The 18,525-nt window shown below is 40.9% G+C and overlaps 1 protein-coding gene and 1 long non-coding RNA gene across 3 annotated transcripts in view; one reads left to right on the top strand and one right to left on the bottom strand.

Annotated features, from left to right (window-relative positions):
* The window catches only part of ARL15 (ADP ribosylation factor like GTPase 15), a 429,148-nt gene extending 423,235 nt beyond the window's left edge, over positions 1 to 5,913 (bottom strand). The window contains exon 1 of one of the 2 annotated variants that reach the window (XM_054684369.2): positions 5,724 to 5,913. In XM_054684369.2, the coding sequence (XP_054540344.1) occupies positions 5,724 to 5,771 (48 nt within the window). In that variant the 5' untranslated portion in view covers positions 5,772 to 5,913. The remainder of the gene's footprint in view (positions 1 to 5,723) is intronic. The other variant, XM_054684367.2, reaches the window with a different exon arrangement.
* Positions 5,914 to 6,027: 114 nt separating this feature from the next.
* On the top strand, positions 6,028 to 14,320 carry LOC129143971 (uncharacterized). The gene is made up of 4 exons (XR_008547995.2): positions 6,028 to 6,751; positions 7,485 to 7,581; positions 8,937 to 9,054; positions 12,856 to 14,320. It is a non-coding gene; the product is annotated as an uncharacterized LOC129143971 (long non-coding RNA).
* Positions 14,321 to 18,525: the final 4,205 nt, after the last annotated feature.

The following is an 18,525-nucleotide window of genomic DNA, read 5'->3' as shown; positions in this document are numbered from 1 at the left end:
TTAATATGACTGCCTAATCCACTCGACATTTAGACTAAAAAGTGACCTACATTATCACTTTAAAGTTAGTCACAATAAATACAACTTACAATGTTCATAGATATTCAGGGTTAAAAACAACGAAACAATCTACTTTTTTTTTATCAATAAAGAAGTTCAGTTCACAGATAACTGAACATAATATGAAATCACAAATGTACCTTCACTCCTCTTTTCAAGTAGGATCCTTTACAATTTCATAGTGCCTGTGGGCTCTACCCTTTGTAGCACATCATGGGTTTCTATTGTTGGTTAGTTAGCTGGTTTTTATCCTGCAAATGGTGACAGATTTGTGATGATCAACCCAATTCTCTCACCACATCTTCCCCACTGACACATACATTTTTATGATGGCAGATACAGCCTATAACCAAGAAACTAAATAGGTCAAGTCCACCAGTCTATACAAAGAAATCTTATTAAACTAACCTATCAAATCTAATCTTATTAAATCCCAAACACTGGCAGGGCACGGTGGCTCACTCCTGTAATCCCAGCACTTTGGGAGATCGAGGCAGGTGGATCACCTGAGGTCAGGAGTTTGAGACCAGCCTGGCCAACATGGTGAAACCCCGTCTCTACTAAACATACAAAAATTAGCTGGGCATGGTGGTGGGCACCTGTAATCCCAGCTACTTAGGAGGCTGAGACAGGAGAATCACCCCATTGCACTCCAGCCTGCATGACAAGAGCAAAACTCTGTCACAAAAAAAAAAAAAAAATCCCCAACACGGTACAGTAGTTTCCCCTCATCCATGGGGGATATATTCCAAGTCCCAGTGGATACCTAAAACCACAGATAGTACTGAGCTATCATAGAACTAACTAACATAGCACAGAGCACACTATATTTTTTCCTATACACACACACCTATGATAGAGTTTAATGTGTAAATTAGGCATAGTAAGTGATTAATAATAACTAATAATAAAAGTGAACAATGATAACAATATACGGTAATAAAAGTTATATGAATGTGGTCTCTCTCTCTCTTAAAATATCTTATTGTACTTTACTCACTTATTTTGAGACCTCGGTGGACCATGGTTAACTGAAACCTTGAAAAGTAAAACCGTGGATGGGAGGGTGGAGGCTACTATAAACAAATGCAATGAATATTAATTGACAATTAGCATCCAAGACTAATCAACCATTTTTACTTGTCACATTTTCAAGTCTAAGTTTATATTTTAGTTCACAATAAAACACACAAAATGAGAGAAATGTACTAGAAAGCAAAGAAGCACATCAGAAGCTACCCCCTCCCCTATGTGCCTTACTTAACCTGTCCTGCCACAGGTTCCTCTAGAGCCACACGACTGCCAGTCCTGCAGTCAAGGAGGATATTACAGCTGAGGGTTCGTCCCGCATGACTTTCAGGGCCATGCACAAAGTAGGGGCTCCATAAATATTTGTTGAATAGATAAATTATTCAAATGGGTTTTATTTTCGTAGCTTTTAAAAGATTCTTAAAAGAGTCTTGTGACTTCCTGCTTGTTGATTACAACTCCCAGTATTTCCATAAATTGAGACTAGTTTAAAAGGTATGTCAATACCACTAAGCAGTAACAGTCATTCTACAGCAGGTATAAAAGTAACATCAGCAACATAATCACAATACGTTAACTTTTTTTTTTTTTTTTTTGTCTTGAGACGGAGTCTCACTCTGTCGCCCAGGCTGGAGTGCAGTTGTGCGATCTCACTGCAACCTCTGCCTCCTGGGTTCAAGCGATTCTCCTGCCTCAGCCTCCCAAGTAGCTGAGATTACAGGTATGCGCCACGACACCCAGCTAATTTTTCTATTTTAAGTGGAGATGGGGTTTCTCCATGTCAGCCAGGCTGATCTCAAACTCCTGACCTCAAGTGATCCGCCTGTCTCGCCCTCCCAAAGTCCTGGGATTACGGGCGTGAGCCACCTCGCCCAGCCACACAATACGTTAACATTTTATATTTGAAAAGCAACGTACTGTTTACAAATGGCTTTCCCTCCACTATCTCATTTAATCATCATAGGTATTACACAGAGTACAACCAATTCTACCACTGTTGTTTTGATGGCGCAGAAGGAAAAAAGGTTAATTCCAGATCAATCATCACATGAGTCAAGACAGAAAATTTTGAACTGAAAGGAATCTGGAAGTTGATCTTGTCCAACCTCCCAGGAAAACTCGAGAAATGTGTTTTTGTCTTTCATTTTAACCTGACTATTTTCTCCTACCTTATCCAAAAAGCTCTGCACATTGTGTTACTAGTTCTACCTATGAGAAGAAAGAGTAAGATGCTGGTACTGCCTGTTGGGACAGCAGCTAAATGTTTACCCAGAGACTTGGCAGATGTAAACATGGCCTTTAAACCCCATCATGGAAAGGGGAAAAGTTGTGTGCCCTTCTAGGAAGATTCACTCATCAACTGGAAAACAGAGATTTTTATGTTTAAATTGCCACCCTGGCTAAAAGGATTATATCTTGATCATCTTCAAGTTAAGAGTAAAGGATACATTCTGCATTCCCCTGAACAAAACACCTAATCCAAACAGATTTTATCTTGTCTCAGTTTAAAAACTGGTGAAAAAAAGCAGAATTTTCCTTTCCATTTCATATTCATCTGATTCAACAAATAAAATATCGGGCCCTAACTATTAATACACGCCAGAAACCAAGTCAGGCACCGCACCAGGTGATACATCTAATTGATTAGGATTAGCAAATTTCTATTCTTTCCCTCAACTGAAATCAATAAAACCCTGTCTTAAATATTAAAGTACTATCCCTGTCCCTCACCTTGACTGTCACTTCTGAGAACATTTGTTTTAAGAAATCAACAGCGACCCGAAGATCAGTAGAGCTTCTTCATCTGGTTTAATATCTCAATCTTATTAAAAGGATTAATCCTGTTAAGACAAAATAGCACCTCCACCTTTCTCTCCCTTCTTCCTTTCCACTCTCCTCCAAATAAAAAGGTTAAGTGATGACATCCAGCCCAAAGAACAATGAACAATACATACATACACACACACAGCTCTCTCTTCCAGTTTCCAACAGGAACAACACAAGAAAGTCAAATACTGATTAAAAAGAAATGACACACACCATCAATCTTGTCAGTGCATGGAAAGGGAACTTACTCTAATCCATTCAGCAAAATCTGGAGTCAAACTTGGAATGAAAGGAGTATTTTTTTTTTTTTCCCTGCAAGGTAATAAAAGAACTCAGGAATTTTTTAAAAATAAAATAAGATACCAGATGCAAATAAATTGATTTCTATTCCTCAGAAATAGGGCTTTTAATAAACGCCACACAGAGTATGCATAAGCAAGCAAGTCAATCCGAAAGACAGGAAGAGAAAAATAATGTGTGGCACATCATTTTCTCTGAAAGTCGACAAGCAAAAGGTGAACACAAAAAGGCTACCTCGGGAGGGCTAGTTTTTTGTTTTGAGATGGTTTTTCTGTTTGTTTCCATCCAGTTTAATGCTAAAGAATTTTCTGAAATCTTTTCACAGGGGACACTTGGCACACTCACAAAAACTAAACTGTTTCCTTTAAGATTTCTTTTCTCACCTCCAAAGAGTAGCCACTGGCTTTTATGGGGTTGGTCACTGCACTTGTGAATTTTAGATGGATAAAGTGGCAAAATAATGATTTTTTAAAAAATATAAAAGTAAAACTAAGATGTATGGCAAGTAAAGCTTTTTAAAAAGCCAAGTCAAATTTGGGGCCTGCTGATTTTGACACAAAGCTGTTAGTAAATTGGCAAAGAAATTAATCTGCTTTTAGGGTAAACTTGAGCCCAGGTAAAACAAAAAGGCCAAGTCAAATTTGTGACCTGTTGATTTTGACACAAAGCTGTTAGTAAATTGGCAAATAAATTAATCTGCTTTTAAGGTAACCTTGGGCCCACAAACATTCATCCACTCACCTTTAGACTATGCCTATCTAGAGGTTAGCCTGAGTAATTAACCAGAGTTATCAATTTTGTTTTCACTAAGCATTTTGATAGGTTTGGCACCTCAAAGACAGCTTTGTGATGCAATTTATAAATTTAAAACACATCCGGTAAATAAAGAAAATAATAAAATGTCAGAACCACCTGATTTTCTTTTTTAAGAACTATTTAAGTATTCAAAATTAGCTTTTAGTAGTACAGGCAATGTCACCCTTTCCTACTTGGTAATTATCCCAACAAACTTTCGCTTTAATTTAGGCAGACTGCAAGACAAAAACCATGTATTGTATTTTATAAGATAAATTACAAATTAAACCAGTTATTTAACTTAGAAAATAATCTTCTGGACACTTTGGCAGCTCTCTTAACTTACAGGGCACCTTGTATTGTGAAGAATGTTCATAATCAGATAATCCCCTTAACCAGCTACAGTACTGAGTGAATAATATCCCTTTATCACAAAGATAAAGGAAGTTACTGCCATCAACAAATGAACAACAAAACAGAACTTGAACTCAGAATTTTAGATCCAGCTCCATTCACAAGGCCATGCATTAACTGTAGTCACCATCCTTTCCCACAAGACCATCAAGCTCTGAAGCATTAGGAGAAACATTTTCTTTATGTACACTAAAATAAGCCCAAATACACAGATGACAGCACAAAGCCGGTCCGGCGTTTCTTGGCCATCAAAGCACGCACAGATTTTCTCAGTACAGCCTTAAGTGTAATTCCTAGAAGGCACTGGCAAATCTCTGCCAGGCCAATCTGCAGTCGAAAACCGAGTGCATGTGTCCAACAAGATGACAGGAGGGTCAATGTTTCTAACCGTCTACTTCAACTCTGGATGGCAATAGCGGTTCTGCCCAACATGGTAAACACAATAATCGTATAGGATCGAACACAAGTCTCTGTAAATGAGGATCCCCTTAAACGCAAACAAGCAACTCTGGGGAAATATAATTTCTGGAACAAAACATGGTGCTCGCATAATTCCACAAAGACACACATAGAAGTCCATTTTTAAAATGATGTTCGGTCCCAGCACTGTGCTGACACTTTTCCCACCTAAACTTCTCAGCACAAGCCTGGCCTAAACAGCCGGGTTCCAATCCGTGCACAGTGGAACCGCGGCACGCACCCAAGACCGGAATGGTGGGGCTATACCTGTCCCTACTCAGTCCTGTTCGTGCCAGCCTGCGAGGTAGTTTAGACCCGTCTGCTTTATGGTAATGTGCTTTTAAAACCCCGCCACGACCGAGGTCATAGCTTTAGAGATTTAATAACAATCAAATGACCAGGGCTGCTGGGCACTTAGTGAGCCATTCTGGTTATGGCTCTTTAATAGCACCTGGAGTTCTGCTCCAGGGAGAGCGGAAAACTCCTGCTCCCCCGGAAAGAAAGTCCTCTGCGGAGAGCGCAGAGGGAAGCCAGGAAGCCGATCGCGGGCAGGGGACGCGCCGCCGCGGCCGCCCCATCTCTCAAGCAGCCCCAGCGCGACCCTCGCCCTGCAGCCGTGCTGGCCCAGGCCGCACCTTTACCTGTCAGCTCCACCACCCACCGCCCTGGAGGCTGCCCCTCCGAGTCCAGGGAAAGGCTTACGAGCCGACTGCGGGAGAAAGAACCCCAGAGGCATCCTATCCCAAAGAAAGAAAGCAAAAAGGCTGCTCCTCAAGGCAGGGGGCCATCGGGCACGCCGAGATCCGAGAGGCGACATGCCACCCCAGCCCTGCACCTACCAGATAATCCATGTACAGAAACGCCTCAGTTATCCGGAGATCAGACATCCGGCAGCCTAAAGCATCCGGAACGGCTCCGAACCCGGAAAAAAAAAGCAGCGTCTCTGGCTGCGAGCGAGCAGCTCCTGAAAAAGCCAGCAACAGCGAAAATAGCCGAAAGCAGCCGACTAGCCGGAGATTACACAAGGGGCGCGGCGATTGGCCAGGCGGGCGGGCAGAAGGAAAGAAGCGCGCTCATTGGCTGCGGCGCCTATAAAAGGCAGGCCCCAGCCGGTAGCAGGAGAGAAACGCGGGAGTGGTGGGGGGTGCGGGTTCCTGTGTGCTGAGCGGAGGAGCCGGGGTGGGGGCGGTGCAAGCGGAAGAAAGAGCCAAGAGAGCGGAAAATCGGCTGGTGCTGTCGCCGCCCGAGTTTTGTGTTTACACAGCTTTCCAGCTGGGTACAACGGAGCCGAACTCCGTGTTCCCGGGCTGGAGAGCCTTGGAGTCCCCGCCAACCCCCAGTAGGAAGCGAGCGCTGTAACGTGGGAGGCGTGGTCGCCACTGATCTTGTCTACCCCCAGAGCCTTCCTAAAGGCTCTGCCGCCACGAGACTGCACCACCGGGAAAGAAGTGTGTGAAAGTGTACTCCGTAAACAGGCAATCCTGTACGCGACTTAGGGGCAGAAAGACCCTCCGCACTTTTATCATTTGAAAGTAAGGTGGACGATTCCAGCCTGGTGTCCCTGAGGGTACACACAGGCCCCCCGCGCAGCCAGAGGTGACTCAGGAACCCCCCTTCCAACCCCTGCGTAGAACGCCGAACAGTCTTCGGAGAATTCGCTTTCCTCCACGTGAAAAGGAAAAGAAAAACATTTGAGGGGTCGCAGTAGTCACTTGTACTCCCCAAACACATGGGAAGAAGTTGATCAGTTTGCATGCTTGGAGTCAAATTACGCTCAGCACAAATCCAGCGCCCCTGAATTAAATGAGCAGTAGAAGCTCTCTGCAAAAAGCACAACAGTATTTGTGACCCGGTATTATTTCAAGAGGTAAAAACATCTATAAGCAGATGCATTTGGGACTTATGCATTTCCTGGTAATGTCAATATCGCATTAAGCTAGTGGGGTTGGGGAGGGAAAGCCTGAATCGGACAAGAAGCTGGCTTTTTTTTTTTTTTTTTTTTTTAGGCTATAAATAACCAGACCATGCCAGACACATGTTCTTAGGCTATGTTCTTAGGCTCAGGTGATTGGAGTGCCCCCCCATCCCCACCCTCAGGGCTTAGGGAGAATGGAAGATAAGGTGGATGCTCTCACCTGTATGAATAGTTAGGGCTTGCATACATAAAGTTTCAAGAGTGAAACTTCATCAACTGAACTCTTTATGAAGTGACTGCCTGACTCTACACGTGATGTTTTAGGAGTTGAATTTTTACTTTCCCCCTAACTTGACACTTTTCTGTATCCTCAAGAAACAAATTTCCGTACCGTAAGTTTACCTGGGACTATCAAAACAGTTCTGTTAGATAACCGTGGAATTCACCCCAAATGTGCACATAACCAATAAGGGCGAGGCAGCCCCCTAGAGGGAGCTGTAGGTTGATGAGCCAAGTGATTTTAGGTATGCAGTCTAATTTCCAAACCTGTTTCCTCAGCTGCAAAACGAGAATTCCTACAGCCAGAAAGTTGTGAGGGTTTGGGCGGGGGGCGGGGGGCGGGGGTGGGGGGGGTTGGGGAAGTTGTTTTTGTTTTTTTGAGACAGGTATTCTCTCTGTCGCCCAGGCTGGAGTGCAGTGGCGCGATCTCGGCTCACTGCAACCTCCGCCTCCCCGGCTCAAGCAACCTCCCACCTCAGCCTGCAGAATCGCTGGGACCACAGGTGTGCACGCATGACTACGCTCGTCTAATTTTTTGTATTTTGGGGGTAAAGACAAGGTCTCACTATGTTGCCCAGGCCTGTTTCTAACTCCTGGACTCAAGCAATCCGCCCACCTCGGCCTCCCAAAGGGCTATTAGATCCAATTTTGATTTTCCTTGGCATTCTGTTAATTCAAACACATGTAGGTTTAGAAGAGATTTTCACCTTGATTTTGGAGGAGATGGACGTCCATAAACATACACTCTTTAGCACAATTTGTTTGAAACTAATTTGGAAAACAAAACCTCTCAATGAGCAGAAATAGTCATGGAACATTTTTTGTTTGTTTTGCTTTTCTTCGTGAATAAGCATATTTAAAATAAGATAAAGGGCTTGAGTTAGCAAAGAGACACCTTATGGACCATTGTCTTAGTGATAAATGATGTGTGGGCTACTGCCCAGTCAGGCTTTCGAGAGGCCTATGCGGAGGAGGATAGCCACTCAGGAGCAGGTGGCTTCTGCCTTTCCTTTAAAAGTTAAGCTTAGGGAAAGATAGTCCTGAACAGGTCATTAGGGTCAGTATGGTTCTTGCTGCCTCTAAGAATTAGTATATGGGGCCAAAGCAGGGAGATGAAAGAATATGTTCAAGGAAAAGTTCCAAAGACTGCACCATAATATTCACTTTATTCCACACAATTTGCACATTCATTATGACTGGCATCAATGAAAATCTTGTAGTCAGTGTAATGTATTTAAAAAATCACATCTGCATTTTAGGAAAGAGTCCTTATAAAACAACAACAACAACCTGTAGATTTTGAACTCCATATGGAGCACATTTTTTCAATTAGATGTTTTCTGAGATGTCAGTGAGTCCGCCCCTACAGAGGAAAGAGGCTAACTTGACTGAATTGGTATGAACAGATAATACACTACCCACTACATGAAGCTGCAGTCATAGCTGATAGGGTTGGTAGCACCTATTGAGGTAATCACCTCAATACATGCTTTTTAAAAGAGTGTAGAGAAGTTAGAATGCATTTAATCAACCTACCATACTGTATGCCAAGCAACAGACTGCAATCCAGAACAAGACATGATCTCATTAACCTAGTTCTGCCCTTGCTGTCAGTAAAAAGAATGCCCTCTTCCAGATGCAGAAGAAACATGTAAACTCATGAGGCAATTGCATTACTGCATAGGTTTTGAGGAAAGAGGCTGATACGGTTTGGCTGTGACCCCACCCAAATCTCATCTTGAATTCCCACGTGTTGTGGGAGGGACCCGGTGGGAGGAAGTTGAGTCATGGGGAGGAGTCTTTCCCGTGCTGTCCTCATGATAGTGGTAAGTCTCATGAGATCTGATGGTTTTATTAGGAGGAATTTCCCTGCACAAGCTCTCATTCTCTCTTGCCTGCCGCCATGTAAGACATGTGTCTTTGCTCCTGCTTCACCTTCTGCCATGATCGTGAGGCATCCCCAGCCATGTGGAACTGTAAGTCCATTAAACCTCTTTCTTTTCTAAATTGCCCAGGCTCAGGTATGTCTTTATCAACAGCGTGAAAACAGACTAATACAGAGGCCATCACTGTTGCTTGTCAAAAGCAAAGAGAAATTATTTTGACAGTCCATACTCTAAAATTCCATAAAGGCTGCTGGCTAGCCAAATTTGGAGGAAAATTTTTTGTTAAACTGTCACTTGCAAGGAGTGAAAACAGAAATGCATTTTTGCAACTTGGTCTCCCAACTTTCCAGAAAAATCAACATATTAGTGGTTATTTCCAGCTATTCTTTTGTTGTTTCCAAGGAGAATACTGCCTTCACTAGTTTTGTATCTGCATACACTATCTCACTGAAACTTTTCATAAATCTTTAATGGATACATAAAACTATTGTAAAAATGTACTACTGTGTTAACAAATCCTTTATTAGTTACTACTATTATAAATATTACAGTGAATGTTTGCTTATAAAACTATCCACATCTTATTATCCTAAGAATAATTTCTAGTAATAGAATTACTGGTACAAAGAGTATGAGCACTTCTTTTCTTTTCTTTTTTTGTTTTTTGAGATGGAGTCTCGCTCTGTTGCCAGGCTGGAGTGCAGTGGCACAATCTTGGCTCACTGCAACTTCTGCCTCCCAGGTTCAAGTGATTCTCCTCCCTCAGCCTCCTGAGTAGCTAGGACTACAGGCACATGTGACCACACCCAGCTAATTTTTGTATCATTTTTTAGTAGAGACGGGGTTTCACCGTGTTGGCCAGGATGGTCTTGATCTCCTGACCTTGTGATCCGCCTGCCTCAGCCTCCCAAAGTGCTGGGATTACAGGCGTGAGCTATCACGCCCAGCCGAGCACTTTTAGTACTCAGTTTTGACCTAGCTTATGTAGTTTTCTTCCTTGTACCCCCCAACTCCAAAGTAGGGAATGATTATCTTATCCCATCTTTGCCTTAATATTATTCCTTAATAGCTGAAAGATGGTATCTTTCATTATAATGACTCTTAAATCATGGACACTTCTTTTTCAGAAAAAGTGGTCAGCTCTGCAGAGGTCATCAGGCACTTTTTCTCACTTACCACATCCAATAACTCCTGTGACTTTAAAATTCTCTTCTGAGTCCTTTTTCCCTTTCTCTCCAGTGGATACCTTGACACCCACCTCTGATTTACCCCAGTCCTCTTCTCTGCTTCCTAAACCTAAATGAAGTATCACTGTGTCCCAGAAGATGAACTTCATCAGAACAGGGTGTCCCCACATGAAGCCGCTAACAGAGCTTGATTCATAAATGGAATCAAGCCAATGATTATTGAATGAGGTCAGAGGTTGGAATTAGAATAGGGTTTTCTGCTCTTAGCATGGTGACCTACTTGCAACTCAAACTAGAGGAAACCCTCACTGAAATAGCTAACTCTGAAGTTTTTAATCTAAAATATCTCCATGTCAGTTTAAACCTGTTTTCTCTCCTGCAGGTAGATCTTAAGGCCTTATATGTCTATTTTTCAAAGGTCAGTCCTGGCAGTCAAGATGAAGATTTGTAACTACTTAACTAGATGAGCTTGGAAAGGTCACCTGTTCCTTCCAGGCTCCTGTTTACTCAGCCAGGCGATAGAGTTCAACTAATCCCTACCATGATTAAGGGTCACTCACCTTTTCCAAAAAGGGCTTTGCTGGGTCTTGGGGTTTTAAAGCAAGATAAGACATCCACTGAAAATGGTAAATACACGAGGGAAAGATAACTAGATCTCACAAGCAACCATCATTCAAGCACCAAATATTAAGAAGCTATGTAAATCCCTCTCAATACCAACCCCAGCAAGTTCATTTAATCTCTTAGATACATTTCTACATTGCTGATTGTATTAATTTCCTATTCTGCAAGCCATTTATGAGCCTTATGGAACTAAAATAAAGGTGTTAGAAGAGCTAAAAGAGTTAATAGATAGATGGAGGCCATTAGTGAATCACACTCATTGCAATTGGGCAGCAAGTCCTTTCTTGAATTGTGAATCTCCTTTTCTGCCACACACATGTGTCTGAATCTCCCTCAACAGCCTGGCTTGACACCTTGCATGTAGCCCTGGCACCATTAAAGATTGATTGGTTGCTTAGAGCATAGACCTCACTATTTACAGCCAACCTCATTGTGTCAATGTGTCACTGCCTGAGCATACTTGTTAATACTTCCTGACACGGTCAGCTCCAAGTGAAGGAGAAAAATCAACAAATCCATTAGGCCTCATGATCACCATGCTGAAATCTCACAGCAAAAATCACAGATAAAATACCCTTCCCAAGATCACACATTAAGTAACAGAGCTAAGGACTTTCCTTCCATAACCCTGGAATATCTATTTTTTCCCTATACTACTATGGAAGTGACAAGATCTTGGGATCAGTGTGACAAGAAAATAAAGCAGGCCTAGAGTCTACCACGGAGAAACTTCCGCTTATTAGAAATAACAGGACAAAGAAAGGCGAATAGACAAAGCCCTTCCCGATACAAACGTGCACACAGTCAACCTGGTGCCAGAGGAGTTACTAAAGTGTTTAAGGGATGAGAACTCAGTGAGGGTTTGCCAAAGTTTCTGGAGTTCTAATAGAACTCTCCAAGAAAGAAAAAATTTATCTTGGAGGATTTGTGAGGGGAACTTTCCAGATGGGAAAACAGCATATAAAGAATCAATAGCAACAAATTGGGGATGAGGCATTACATACTTAAAATAAGATGAGTGTTTGAGCCCAAGGTATAGGAGGTATAGACAGTTTAGTTTGGGGAAGTCTAACTGGTGCAAATCAGGGTTCACCTAGGAGCTTCTCTGCAGATTATTGCTTCCCAACTCCCCATGTGGTGTTGGTGGAAGTTGATTTGCAGCTCCATCCAGTGTAATTGCTCCCTCATTCTGGTCCCTAAGACTGGCATAAAGATGTGCCAACTACAGAGGGAAGCAAATCCCAAAAAAGTGTTTGGGCATTTGCTTTCTTGCCTGCTTCTTATGAGATCATCACCTATTGGGATAATATAGAAACTGTTCAAATTGCTTTCTTGTAGGTATTCCACTGAAAGTTGGAAACATCTTGAATGTTCCTGATTTATAATTTTGATCTCTTCTTTCAAGGCTTACATACAAGGAAGCCTTAATCCAAGCTGGCGATTGATTCAAAGCAGCTTGCAAGGAAATGAGAAACTCAGAAACAAGAAACTATAAAATAAAGCCAATGAAAAAAGTGGCTATCATATGCCATCTAGATAATAATGCTTCCTATCTCATCCAGACTTGAGATTCTGACTCTATGCTGTTTAAATTGAGAAAGACAGGCATGTAGGTACTCTGGGCAGGCTAATATGGATTCATGCATTCTACATACCTATTTAACACCTACTATATATTAGGGATGCTAGAGAAATATTATCCCTGCTCACATAAAGCTTAGTCTCTAGTGATTGGAGACAGGAAAGATATCAGCTAGTGATAAGTGCTATACAGAATTAAAGAGATGTGCTGGCGAGTAACAGGGAAGCATACTCTAGACAGGTAGTCGTGGATGGCATCTCTGGGTTGTGCTAAGTGATACAGTCCAATAAAACTTTCTATAATGATGGAAATGGCCTATACTTGTACTGCCCAGTATGGTAGCCATTAGCTACACATGGCTATTGAGAACTAGAAATGCAGGTAGTGGATACTGTATTGAACAATGAAGGTATGCAGTAAAAATATGAATGGAGGTCTTCCACTTAAACATGACATATTAAATATACTTGCTTATCTCCCCCACCCTCACCCCCACAGGCCAGTAAAGGAATAAAAGAGATCCACCAAGACAGAGAATTAAAGGAGAGACTCCAGCATATAAGAGGTCAACCATTTAGGAAAACAGTGGATACAGAAGTGGCAACTGACGTAGCGGAACAGAGAAAGCTGAAGGTTAAGTTCAAGAGGCGGCGGAAGCCAGCAAGAAACAAGCTGATTCCTGCTGCAGAACTCTCATCAGCTCAGCAATAAGCACCACCTGGTTCTCTGAGGCGGGAAATTAAATAAACAGCTATTTAAAAGCCATCATGTGGAAGCACCGTGCCAGACAAGTTTACCAAGTTCTACCAAACATTCCCTAAACAAAATGTCCCAACTTGAAACTATTCCAGGGTACAGAAGGAGGGAGTGCTTGCCAGGTCATCTCAAACAACTATAATAATCTTGATACCTGATCAAGGACATCAATAATTATATATCAGTCTCACTCACAAACACAGATGGAAAAATATTGCAAAACATCCAAGAAAAGTAGGAAAAAAAAACCACATTGTGACTAAGCCAGGCTTATCCTAGGAATGCCAGATGTTCTTAACATTGGAAAATCAGTTAACTCTCCACATTATCAGATTAAGGAAGAAAAATCAGAATCACCTCAACATATATAAAAAAGAAACCATTAGAAATTAAATCTCTATTGGTATTTGTTTTTTAGAGCTGCCGTAACAAAATACCATCCACTGGGTGGTTTAAACAACAGAAATTTATTTTCTCACAGTTCTGGAGGCTAGAAGTCCGAGAACAAGGTTTCATCGGGTTTGGTTTCTCCTGAAGCCTCTCTCCTTGGCTTGCAGATGGGCGCCTCCTCGCTCTGTCTTTTCTCTGTAGTTGTGTACCCCTGGTGTCTCTCTGTATGTCCAAATTGCCTCTTTTTAGGACCCTAGGATTATTGGATTAGGGCCTACTCTAACAGCCTCATTTTAACTACCTCTTTAAAGGATCTGTCTCCAAATTTGGTCACATTCTAAGGTACTGGATGTTAAGGCTTCAACATATAAATTTGGGGGAGACATTATTCAGTTCATAACACCATTCATGGTTGGCGATCTAAGAGTAAAAGGGAATTTATTCCGATTGATGAAGGGTATCTACAAAAAACTTAAAGCAAACATATTCATTTGTGAAACTTTAAGTGTGCTTTAAGGTCAGAAACAAGACAACGGTGTCAGCTATCACAGCTTCTATTCTACATTATACTGGAGAACCCAGACAGCATAACCAGAGAAAAAATATAAAGAATGGAGAGAAAGAAACAATTCATCGGCAGATTGTGGTTGTGTATGTAAAACACAAATCTGCCTATCAATTATTAAAGTTAAAATTAAATCTGTTACTCCTTAAAAATCAATATAAAATGAATTGTATTTCTAGTTACTTAGCAACAAAGTTAGGAAATGTGTTTTTGAATACATTTTTTTAAATGACCTTTAAAGTAGAAACTTTAAAAGCACCTAAGAATAATTGTTATAACTTTAAGATTTTGAGAGAAGTTAAAAACCTAGAAAAATACAGAGATATGATGTTCATGGATGGAAAGACTGTAGCGATGTGAATTCTCCCCAACTTAACTTATAGATTTAAAACAAACAATAACGTTTGAAATCACAGAGCACACTGTATAGAAACATTTCTTAACTGTTCTTAATTTGAGAGGAGTGCCCTCCTTTTTGTGAGTGAAGTGCCAGTCTTCTGCATATTTCTGTTGGCATTTACCATATTGTTTTGTGTATAGTGGTTAAGAGCACAGATGCCAGTCTGCCTGGGCTTGAATCTTGGCTTTCCCTCTTTCTAGTTCTGTGACCTTAGGCATGCTACTTAACATCTCTGTAACTTATTTACCCCATTTTATAGGTAGGAAACAAATAGCTACATCATCAACCTTCTGGATTATTGAGATTAATAGTTAATGTCGTACATTAGAACAGTGCTGGGCACATAGTAAGCATTATGTAAGTGTTGGCTGCTGCTGCTGCTGTTTTCGTTCTCTCTCCCACTAGTCGGAGTTCCTTGAAGGAAGGAAGCTGTCTCATTGGATTGTGCCCCTTTGGAGCCTACTTCAGTGTCTATTAAATAACACAAAATACATTGTCAGTGGGGGCTGGGGATGAGCCACTGTCCTGAAGTGTCATATTTAAAGATGCCTGATTCAGTGGCGTAAAGTATTTGAAAAGGGAGTCCATTTTCTATTTATTTTGAATACTAAATGTCCAAAGCATGATCCATAACACTTGTAAAAATACCCATATAATTATTTATCCTTCACTTCTTAGCTGTTTAGAAGCCTTTTTCCCACCAAATGCCTGAGATTCTCCCAACTTATTATCATGGTACTCAAGGTACAAGGGTTGAATGGACCTGATTCCTCAGTTCACAGTACCCTGTATTATCATCACTGGTCCACAACAGGGTTCCTCTCTCTATTTAATTATTTCTTTTAATCCCTCTTAACTAATTCCTGTTCCTTCCTCTAACAGGAAATCATCCCAATATGCCTGATGTGCTTTTCCTACTTTGTTACCTGTCAACGTTGTCCATGATGTCCCTGGTTGAACAAAAATCCTTGCATTTGATGTAATCTCTTCCACCAACTTTAAACCTAATGGCTGGTGCTGCTGAAGTTAAAAAAGTCCTTTCCTACCACAAAATCAAGAGGCCACAGCTTCAATAAACTTCATAGCATTCCCTTTCATGTTTGGGTCTTTTACCCATTGTTAGTCTATCTTTTGTATGTGGGGTTAAATTGAGATTATGTCCATCTGTTTAACCAGGTTTCCAGAAACATCTGCTAAACGATTCATTCTTTTCTCCAGTGAGGTGGAGCCAACCCTTAACCTACATAAAATGCCTTCTATACATGACTCTGCCTCTGAGCTCTCCTCTGTTTCATTGATCTGTTTATTCTGTGACAATACAGAACACATCAGTCTGTTTTTTTCTTTTCTCTCTAACCTGACCACAATTCCTTTTATGTATATTGGCTTCATTGTCAATACTGCAAGAAATAATTTTTGGAAGCAAAAGGCAAAGCATTGAGTTTCTAAGTTCAGGGTTCTCTTTGGCAGGAGACTGGAGGAGTCTGTGCGCACCCACACCAGTAACTGTGTTCCTTCCTGAATGCATTGATCATGGCATACTACTGTTCTCCTTTTCTACTCATTCCTTCAAATGTGCCTTTCCATTCAGTACTAGTCTGCAAAGCCTATAATAAAACAAAGGAGGAAATCCTTGTGATTTAACTTTGCTTTCAAAATAAATTATTTTAAAGTTTAATACTCCAGAAGCAGTTTAATTAATTAATTTATTTTATTTATTTATTTTTTGATACAGGATCTCACTTCATCACCCAGGCTGGAATGCAGTGGTGTGATCACGGCTCACTATAGTCTCGATCTCCTGGGCCTCCCACATCAGCCTTATAAGTAGCTGGGACCACATAATGTTTAAATTTTTTGTTAATACAGGATCTCATTATGTTGCCTAGGCTAGTCTCGAACTCCTGGCCTCAAGTGATCTTCCTGCCTCTGCTTCCCAGAGTGCTGGGATTATAGGCATGAGCCACCACGCCTGGCCCAGAGACAGTTTACTTTTAAATCAATTGCTTAAACCTGACGTTACTCTTCTTAGAAGGAAAAGAGGGCATTTAAGAAAAAAAAATTGCATAAGAAGTAACTATTAATTATCTTAATAATTAATTAACTAATGGGTTCATGAAAGACACTAACACATTCATGAGAGCCAAGCTTTTCCAATGCTTTCCCTGTCTCCTTGCCATGACCTTGAAGTCTTTGCCTGCATCTTGTGTTTAATGCCATGCCAGGTAGACTGATTCATTGTAATGCTTTGTCCTTGAGAAGCTTTTCTTCAAATAGGAATCTCTAACATGATTGTGGTTTTTTATGTACCTGAGTAGTGTTGAATTCTCTGGGCAAATGAGAGCTAGAGAAGACAGTACTGTATGCTTGCTGCCAAAGTACATCAGTGAATGGACGTGTTTTGGACGTGCTTATTCCACCAAGGCCTCTCTTTATTCCCTTTGTGTGTGTGTATGTTCTGGTACACGTTATGGCTGACTGATAGTGTGCCTGTGGTACTATTAGACCTGCTGGAAGACATCAAGGAAGAACAGCATGCTAGATATTATACCATATCTTCCTACTTCTCAGGCTGCCTCCAAGGGAATAGTTCAGAGAACAGAAGCAATTTGGAATTGGTAGAAATCATTTTGGCATTACAAAGGGCATCATAATGTTACAGACTAAGAGGTTTGGCTAGTTTTCTTAATAGGAAATGAAAGAAGCAATGGACCAAGGCATGTGACTTCATGAGATTTCAAATGGTCTAAAGAGTAATGGCTAACTTACCACACCATAATCACATGCGGTGGCACAGCTATTTCATATAATTCTGATCCAGTTAGCTCAAGGGTTAAGATCAAGCTTTGGCAGAAGACAGATCTAAATTTCAATCCCAGGTGCTTTATTAGCTGTGTGACCTTAAGAAGGATACTTAACCTCTGAAACTCAGTTATCTCATCTTCAAAATGGAAATTAAAAACAATATAGGTAATTTCTTCAAGGTTGTTGTAAGGATTAAAAACAAATATGGCCTGGTGAGGTGGCTCATGCCTGTAATCCCAACACTCTGGGAGGCCGAGGTGGGCTATGTACTGAAAGCCTTGTTGGAGGAATTGTGTTTTTATAGACAGTGCCTTTGACTTAGTCTGGAGAAGTAGAAGAATCCTGCTTCCACCATTGACTTTTAAGGATCTCAGGAAAATTATTCCACTTCGGAGTTACAGTATCATCTTTAAAATGTTGATAAAATAAAGCAAAGTAAGCAAAAGGGAAAATTAAAGGGCAGCAGAGAGATGATGGCTTTGTTGATTCTTCTCTGCAGCATAACTCAGAATCAGAAGAAATGGTAAGATGGGCAATCCAGGAATAGTAAGCTGGCTTTTTGTGCCACTAAGCTCTATATTTTGTATTACCTATATGGAAGCCATAAGATGCATCCATAGGAGACCCTCTGCTGCAACTAAAGTGAGTGATCAATCATTAAATTTCTCAAACGTTTCAACAGGCTGCTTGGTTCATTTGCCCACTTCCATTGATATAAACCATGCCTGCCCTCCAGGATGGTTGTATGGTAGGTATGTAATGTACAAGCTTTAGTTGTATGTTACGTAGTGGACACAACACTATGTCTCCATGTGACAGATGGCAGTGCACATAACTGGAGAATCTCTGCACTTCTCTTTGGTAGCAGAAATATCTATAGAGATCGTACAACTAGGTAGAGCTCTCAGTTCCTATAAGTAAAATAACAGAAAAATTATTATATAAAATAGCTGTTTTGGAAGAAATACTTTGAATCTCAAACTCCTAATCACTTATATTCATAAATGTTCTCCATTCAACATATTACTTTGATAATGTCTAGACTACTAAACTAAAAGTTCCAGACCACATACAAAGTATCCAGATGAAAGTGATGCTTTGACTGAATTACCAAGGAAAAATATCAGCTTTTGTCTTATGCCAGTAATCCTCACTGGTCCTCAACTTTTAGGATATATTTAGAAGTAGAAAAATAAAAATAAAAAATGTTGCCTGGTCCATACTAGTACAGAATGTTATTTACTAATATTAA

Source organism: Pan troglodytes, chromosome 4 (assembly GCF_028858775.2).
Source record: "Pan troglodytes isolate AG18354 chromosome 4, NHGRI_mPanTro3-v2.0_pri, whole genome shotgun sequence".
NCBI lineage: Eukaryota > Metazoa > Chordata > Mammalia > Primates > Hominidae > Pan > Pan troglodytes.
Note: the sequence above shows the minus strand (reverse complement) of the source record. Positions and strands in the feature narration are given on the sequence as shown.